This window comes from Scyliorhinus torazame, chromosome 21 (assembly GCF_047496885.1).
Source record: "Scyliorhinus torazame isolate Kashiwa2021f chromosome 21, sScyTor2.1, whole genome shotgun sequence".
NCBI classification, from domain to species: domain Eukaryota; kingdom Metazoa; phylum Chordata; class Chondrichthyes; order Carcharhiniformes; family Scyliorhinidae; genus Scyliorhinus; species Scyliorhinus torazame.
In genome coordinates, this window is record NC_092727.1 from 24,335,232 (window position 1) to 24,344,110 (window position 8,879).

The 8,879-nt window shown below is 44.4% G+C and overlaps 1 protein-coding gene across 1 annotated transcript; it reads left to right on the forward strand.

The window, feature by feature from the left end:
- Window positions 1-5,356: 5,356 nt before the first annotated feature.
- On the forward strand, window positions 5,357-7,111 carry LOC140398745 (dispanin subfamily A member 2b-like). Its single transcript, XM_072487753.1, has 2 exons — window positions 5,357-5,525; window positions 6,675-7,111. The coding sequence occupies exons 1-2, from the start codon at window positions 5,424-5,426 to the stop codon at window positions 6,816-6,818; spliced, it is 246 nt and encodes an 81-aa protein (XP_072343854.1). The 5' UTR covers window positions 5,357-5,423; the 3' UTR covers window positions 6,819-7,111.
- The last annotated feature ends 1,768 nt before the right edge of the window (window positions 7,112-8,879 follow it).

Below are 8,879 nucleotides of genomic sequence, written 5' to 3' on the forward strand. Positions count from 1 at the left end.
CAGCTCAAGGAAGGTCCCCGAACAAGAGGAATTTAAAGGAAACACTTCAAAGATACCGTGAATGCTTAGCTTATGAAATGCAACATAGACATCAACGTCAAGTGGAACCTTACTCAGAAGAGACCTAGTTGGAGAAACCTCCTGAATGAAGGACACAATTCTTTGAGGACACCCAACGACAAAACAAGGCCCAGAAGAGGAGCCCGAGAAAGAATACAACGATCTAAATTCTAAGGACTGCTCCCACCTTCCCGAAACACTTGTCAAGTGTGCGATTGAAAATGCGGGTCTAGGATCGGGCTCATCAGCCATGCAAAAACCCACAGAAACCATGACCAGAAACATAGAGTTTCTTAGGTGGGCAATCATAATTGTTAGCAAGTGATGACTGAAGAAGATTTTAACGCGTGGGTGCCCTTTATGATTAAGGGGGATTTCACGGTGGTGTCGCCGGTATTGATAAAGCCAGGATTTTCGAGAGCTTTGTAGTTTCAGCATGAAATTCAAAATGGCGGCAGTGATACACTGGAGAAGAAGCAGCCTGCAAATGGTTGCAAGTCCAGTTGCTGCTGAGGGTCATTTTAGTTGCTGTGGATTGTGGATGGGTCAGGAGGGTGGAAGTCATGCTGAGCGGTGGGCCAAAGAATCGCAAGTCACCAATTAAAAAAAAATTTCTCCCGCTTCAATCTCTTTTTGGTTTCTTTTGTAATGTTCTGGACTCGGACACCGTGCGGAGTGCGACAAGTCCAAGTTCAGAGAAACGGTGAAATGCACAATGGAGTTTCTGCTTGACAGGATTTTTTTTCAAATGGTTCACAGAACTAGCTTGCCTGGAACTTCCAAAGGATTTTCTCTCACCCTGCAGGTTGCTGACTCTGCCTGTTGAAGCTGATTTTCAATGGGCAGCAGTGGAGGCTTTTGCTTGAGCTTAACTTCAGCCTTTTTTCTGCTGCCAGGCTTTCTCATGTCTCTGGTGCTTCTCGGGGGAGTTTTCACAGTGTCTTGTGAGAGAAGTTCTTTCAGAGCAGAATTGTTGCTGATGGCCCTTTCTTGACAATTCTTCAGTCTTTTAGAGAGCTTGTGGATTTATGTCCCACCACAGCTGCCTTGATGTGTCCATTGCCCATGGTGTGTGCTCCTTGGATACCATGAAGAAGTCTTGTTGAAGTTACAAAGAAGTCTTTATTGACATTAATGAACTATATATATACACAGTTACAGGTAAAGGTATGGAGAGGACCCCATACTAGGTCCTTACATGTTGTTACCTATGTCTAGACAGCCCTTAGTGCTAGGTCATGACCTTCCGTTTGGGTGGTGTTGTACTCAGTCCCATGTTAACCCTTTAGATACCAGATCGTTTCACTATACAACCAACGTTTCCTTTTAATACATTTTTTTTGTGCTCAACTTGTTCATTTCAATTCTCCATACTTTTGAACTAGGGTTTAAACTAGTATGGCAGGGGGGTGAGTACCGGAGCAATAGGTCAGAAGGTGAAAAGATTGAGGGAAAACTAGGAAATAGGGCCAGTATAGCTCTGAGGAAGAGCAGACAGCGAGATGTTGCTGAAAACAGCAGGATTGGTGGCCCGAAGTGCATATGTTTTGATGCAAGAAGTATAACAGGTAAGACAGATGAATTTAGAGCTTGGATTAGTACTTGGAACTATGATGTTGTTGCCATTACAGAGACCTGTTTGAGGGAAGGACAGGATTGGCAATTAAACGTTCCAAGGTTTCGATGTTTCAGGCCGGATAGAGGGAGATGTAAAAAGGGTGGAGGAGTTGCGCTACTGGTTCGGGAGAATATCACAGCTGTACTGCGGGAGGACATCTCGGAGGGCAGCGAGGTTATATGGGTAGAGATCAGGAATCAGAAGGGTGCAGTCACAATGTTGGGGGTTTACTGCAGGCCTCCCAACAGCCAGCGGGAGATAGAGGAACAGATAGGTACACAGATTTTGGAAAGGAGTAAAAGCAACAGGGTTGTTGTGATGGGAGACTTTAACTTCCCCAATATTGACTGGGCCTCACTTAGTGCTAGGGGCTTGGACGGGGCAGAGTTTGTAAGGAGGGCTTCTTAAAACAATATGTAGATAGTCCAACTAGGGAAGGAGCTGTACTGGATCTGGTATTGGGGAATGAGCCTGGCCAGGTGGTAAAAGTTTCAGTAGGGGAGCATTTCAGGAACAGTGACCACAATTTAGTAAGTTTTAAAGTGCTGGTGGACAAGGATAAGAGTAGTCCGAGGGTGAATGTGCTAAATTGGGGGAAGGCTAATTATGACAATATTAGGTAGGAATTGAACCTAGATTGGGGGCAGATGTTTGAGGGTAAATCAACATCTGACATGTGGGAGGCTTTCAAATATGTCAGTTGAAAGGAATTCAGGACCGGCATGTTCCTGTGAGGAAGAACGAGAGATATTGTAGGCCTCGTCAAAAAGAAAAAGGAGGCATTTGTCAGGGCTAGAAGGCTCGGAATAGACAAAGCCTGTGTGGAATATAAGGAAAGTAGGAAGGAACTTAAGCAAGGAGTCAGGGGGGCCAAAAGGGGTCACAAAAAGTCAGCGGCAAATAGGGTTAAGGAAAGGCCCAAGGCTTTTTACACGTACATAAAAAGCAAGAGGGTAGCCAGGGAAAGGGTTGGCACATGGAAGGAGAGCAGAGGGAATCTATGTGTGGAGCCAGAGGAAATGGGTGAGGTACTAAATGAATACTTTGCATCAGTATTCACCAAAGAGAAGGAATTGGTGGATGTTGCGTCTGGAGAAGTGTGTGTAGATAGCCTGGGTCACATTGAGATTCAAGAAGATGAGGTATTGGGCGTCTTGAATAATATTAAGGTGGATAAGTCCCCAGGGCCTGATGGGATCTGCTCCAGAATACTGAGGGAGGCAAGAGAGGAAATTGCTGAGGCCTTGACAGAAATCTTTGGAACCTCACTGTCTTCAGGTGATGTCCCGGAAGACTGGAGAATAGCCAATGTTGTTCCTTTGTTTAAGAAGGGTAGCATGGATAATCCAGGGAACTACAGGCCGGTGAGCCTTATGTCGGTGGTAGGGAAATTACTGGAGAGAATTCTTCGAGACAGGATCTACTCCCATTTGGAAGCAAGTGAACTTATTAGCGAGAGGCAGCACAGTTTTGTGAAGGGGAGGTCGTGTCTCACTAACTTGATAGACTTTTTCGAGGCGGTCACAAAGATGATTGATGCAGGTAGGGTAGTGGATGTTGTCTTCATTGACTTCAGTGAGGCCTTTGACAAGGTCCGTCATGGCAGAGGGTGCTGAAGAAATTTACCAGGATGTTGCCTTGTATGGAGGGCATTAGCTATGAGGAGCGGTTGAATAAACTTGGTTTGTTCTCACTGGAACGAAGGAGGTTGAGGGGCGACCTGATAGAGATCTACAAAATTATGAGGGGCATAGACAGAGTGGATAGTCAGAGACTGTTTCCCAGGGTAGAGGGGTCAATTACTAGGGGGCATAGGTTTAAGGTGCGAGGGGCAAGGTTTAGAGTAGATGTACGAGGCAAGTTTTTTTACGCAGAGGGTAGTGGGTCCTGGAACTTGCTGCCGGAGGAGGTGGTGGAAGCAGGGACGATAGTGACGTTTTAGGGCATCTTGACAAATTCATGAATAGGATGGGAATAGAGGGATACGGACCCCGGAAGTGTAGAAGATTTTAGTTTAGACGGGCAGCATGGTTGGGGCAGGCCTGGAGGGCCAAAGGGCCTGTTCGTGTGCTGTACTTTTCTTTGTTCTTTAATGATTTTCTGTACAAGCAATGTGTGTTATCTTAAAAGGCATAACTTTGTGATTGGCCTGCACAGTACCTTCTGGGTTGGTGCACATCAGTGCAAGCACACACCAGAGTGGGAATGGGGGAGGGGGGGGGGGGGTGGGGGTAGAGGGGGGTGGTGGGGAAAGTGAGCATTGACTCTAGGCTCACATCAATGATCTGGGTATTTGCTGGTTGAGTGTTCCTTTAAATCGTATTTGCAGTAGGCATTTGGAAATCCAGTGCCTGTATTTGCTATTCAGGAGCAGATACCCGAGAAAATAGTTTTTTTCTGCACATTTAAACTGTCTTACAATCCTCAGAATATCATGGGACCTCAATCTGCTTTGGGCAGGTAGCAGAGATGCCTAAAAAAAAAATTACACTGTGAAGAAGACAACGAAAGGGACTCGAACAGGAATGGTGTAGAGAGTGTCCCAGTGTGATTTCAAGTCCACTATTATCCCATAATATTGAATGCTCATCTTCCAACACTTGTTCCAAGAATCTAGCCCTTCCATGATGATGGCAATGATTTCTAAAGCATGACAGCGGGTGTGGGCGGGATCACATTTTGGCAAATCCGCATATTAGAGCGAGGCAGCTAGTCTCACTCTAATGTGCAGATTCCAAGGTATTTTACGCTTTGGGATTCATCCCCTTCGCCTCAGAGACCTTGGGCGAGCACCATTCAGCCATGGTCTCCCAGGGAATCAGAGGCCCCAGCTGCATGCCCTTTGGGCAGGGTAGGGCCCTGGCACTGCTGGTGCCACCTGGGCACCCTGGCAGTGTCACCTGGGTGCCAGCCTGGCACTGCCAGCTGGCTTGGGGAGGGGAGAGGCTGGGGATGGTCTTGGCGGGATCGGGATGCCATTTAAAAATGGTGTTTGATCTGTCGCCACACTGGGGCATTCCGATGAGCGGAACTCCCCACTGTACAAAACAGGGCTATGTGCGGCCACAACAGCGCGTTTCCCCATTCAGGCCCCTTCCACAACGCGAGTCGCGTTGAATAGCCATGTGTTTCTTGGTACTGCGAGCACCAGGAAACACGCGGCTAAACACGCTCGCTCGGGAACTTTATTCCTTTTTGGGAGAATCACGCCCAGCTACTCCTTTACTTTTTGTTTCGGTCTGCTTGGTTGGTTTTGGGTTATCAAATCTTCCCAAAATACTTACAGTTTAATTCATGGAAATGGGCTTCTCTCCAGGGGCCATACCACTTCATTAACTCACATTCCAGCTGGACTTGACCCATCTTGTAAGCACTCAGATTGACAGTGAACGCCTGCTTACTCATTTAGGGATTCGTCAACAACTCTTGTAATCTATTTGCTTCTCCACACATTTCCTCAACTGCGTGTCTTGTTTACCGTTTTTAGGGATGACTCTTTTATTCAATTTAGAAATTGTTTCAAATTTTTGCAAATAAAGTCTTGTGGTTTAATCCCTCCTATAAGTTGACACTTTTGTGGCTTGAAAAGAAGTGTTCCTTTGCCAACAAATCCATGCACTGGACGAGGACCCACCCACAATGAAAACTGGAACTTTATAAGAGTGGCTGCAGGGCTGAATAAGCATTGCAGGCGACACAGAGACAATAGAAATTCACATTCAGCATCGTTGGGAAGGTGAACAAGATGCCGAGTGCAGAGACCCGTTCATATCTACCCTGGTCCATCTTCAATTTGACGTGTTGCTTTTTTCCACTTGGAATAGCGGCAATCATTTACTCCTGCCGGGTTAGTATGCATGGGTTTTAGGAAGTTGAAAGAATTATGCTGAAAGACTGAAATTTAAACCAAATGTATTATTCTGCAGACGTCACATTTAAATAAAAAGAAAATCTAATCTACACGCAAAATTGACTGTTGTTTAAATTAATGAAAGTTGAAGATAGGAACAGCTTTTAAAATTGTACAATCTTTGCATCAGCTTCCAATGGTTGCGTTTAGACATCTTTGAATGTAATTGTTTATATATTATAGGGCGGTATAGTGGAACAGTGGTTAGCACTGCTGCCTCACAGTGATTCCGACCTCGGGTGACTGTGTTGGAGTTTGCACTTTCTCCCGTGTCTACGTGAGATTCCTCCTGGTGCTCCGGTTTCCTCCCGGAAAGATGTGCAGTTAGGTGGATTAGGCATGCTAAATTGACCCTTCGTGCGGTTATGTCAGATACGGCAGGTGATTGTGCTCTTTCGGAGAGTTGGTGCAGACTTGATGGGTTGAATGGCCTCCTTCTTCTGCACTGTAGGGATTTTATGATTCCATGAAATGAAAATCGCTTATTGTCACAAGTAGGCTTCAAATGAAGTTACTGTGAAAAGCCCCTAGTCGCCACATTCAGGCGCCTGTTCGGGGAGACTGGTACGGGAATTGAACCATGCTGCTGGCCTGCCTTGGTCTGCTTTCAAAGCCAGCGATTTAGCCCTGTGCTAAACCAGCCCCTCAGGTAGATTGTCAGGTCCTGATTAGTAAACAGTTTTATGTTGTATTCTGCAAAATACATTTTACATGACAATCTATGTAACATTGCCTGTAAGTATATCTGGTACAAAAGCATGTGTGACGATTATCACTGTCCGGTGCAATTTTTGAAATCATTGTGATAAAGTTGTAAAATGTGCTGCTACGTTTTAGCAGTGTTCAAGTTACTGACATTACATTGTGGCATCTAACTAGAATATCCAGCATTGTTCTGAATGCAGAAGAATTGTTACAACAAATCCTGTCACTGAAAACCTCTGTGGAAGCAAATGATTTCTTCAGGATCAATAGAAAATCTATTAAGGAGACAAATTCAAAGTTCTCAAACAGTTACATTTTGGACGGATAAACGGTTTAGGTCAAAGATTTACAGTTATTGAGAACATTAATTTCTACTTGCAGGTTCAGAGTGCCATTGACTTGGGAAATAGCGAAAGAGCCAAGAGAGCATCTTCAATTGCCAAAAACCTGAACATAGCGGCCACTGTAATTGGAATTATTGCAATAATAATAATTGTTGTTATTTATTTTACAATAAAGAAATAGTAGTGAATAAACATACTGTTATTATGTTTCTTACTCGCTAGCCATTCTACTTCTTACTAACACCCAAAATGAATTGTACTGTAGATGTATTATACCACAAACTTCTGATGTTTTATATTTGGCTGTGTAGCAAGTTCCATTTATTCTACAGTTGTATAAAATGCACCCGCGTCCGTTAAAATGCAAATGGACAATATGCTGACATTACTTTGAAACATGTACATTTACGTTTAAGTAACTCTGCACAACTACTGTTGGAAATGAATGAATTAAAATGTCCATGAAAATAGGAATATTGTTTCAGTGGCTTTATTTTATCACTCATATCATCAGCTGTAAGTTCATTCGTTTAGTTTCCTTTTGTAATGGATTCAATTAATATGCACTTGCACACGTAAAATTCAGCGTCTCGTGCAAGTAATTTTATGTAAACATTTACATAATAATTGTAATAAATACTTGATTTGGTATCACAACATGATGCAGCTGGAACCAAATTATTCCTTTCCCTTTCCTTCGATTATGAAATCTTATGAAGGTGTGTTCTTGGGAATTCTGCCAGCGATGTCATGCAACTCCTACCAGTCCAAAATCACCATCGCCAAACATTGGAGCAGTTTACGGAAGCTACATGTAACTCGAGTTACAGGTAACAGTTTACAGGTGTTACAAGTAACTTGAGTTAAAATTTACAGGTAACTCAAGTTCGAGCTAACGTGATACAGAACTAATTTTAAAATCATAATAACCTGATAGTTCTAATGAAATATTAATTGTCTTTAATGTATTCAAATTTGCTGAGAGGAATTGTTAATTATGAAGGCCTAGATTAGAATTGATTTTAACTCTAATATTAAAGGGACAATTTTGACCCCCCCCCCCCCCGCCTCTCCTGTTCTCACTCAATGAGAAGAGTTCAGCAGGGATTGAAAGTCATATCGATGATCCTGCAGCCATGCAAAACAGCCACCTATTGGTCTGGGCTTGGAGTGGAGAGTGGGGCTCATGTCATGCCAATGGCCTTCAGTATCAGCCACATCTCGCAGTCTGCAGTTCATAGAGAAGGAAAGCCAATGTTGGGGTTGAACAGTACGGTATCTTTCCCATTTATCCCCTCAACAGGAAAGAGCTTGTGGCATGGTGGGTGTGGAAAAGTCTGCATTCAGCCTGTGTGGCCTCATCTCACATGGCACCACTCCCGGGAGGGTGAGTGGTGTTTACACAGCGGGGCTATGTGCTAGGACTATGACAGAATATCAGACGGCTGTTATGCAAACCATAGGTGTAAATTAAATTGAAATAGACAATGGACTGTCAACAAACAGAGTCCTACCATTGCCCTGTTTATTGTTACGGTACAGAGCACCGAAGGAGTTTAGGTCTGGACTCCAAAGAACCCCTACAGTGCAGAAGGAAACCATTCATCCCATCGTGTCTAAGCAACCCTCTGAAAGAGCACTCCATGCAGGGCCACTTGCCCGCCCTATCCCGTGCATTGATCATGACCAATCCACCTAATCTGCACATCTTTGGACTGTGGGAAGGAACCGGAGCACCCGGAGGAAACCCAGGCAGACACCGTGAGAACATGCAGACTCCGCACAGTCACCCAAGACCGGAATTGACCTGGGTCATTGGTGCTGTGAGGCAGGATTTTATGAGGCCCACAAGGGCATGAAACGTGGCCTGCAGGGTGACTTAATCAGGAGGGAAGGGAAATGTTGGTTTTCCAATGGCAGAAATAAAGTCAGCAGCTACAGTGTTAGTGACATATCAAATTATGTCGGCCTGTGATGTGTTGCTAGCTGTAATACACTTGCATGCCATGGGTACTCATTAGCCTAAAACATTTTAAAATTATGTCCACACGGTGCTGTGGACCTGTGTTCGATCCCGGCCCTGGGTTTACTGTCCATGTGGAGTTTACACATTCTCCTCGTGTCTGGGTGGGTCTCACCCCATAACCCAAAAACATGCAGGGTAGGTGGATTGGTCACGCTAAATTGCCCCTTAATTGCGAAAAAACAAATGATGGCCTACCTTCATGATAAAGTCACTGAT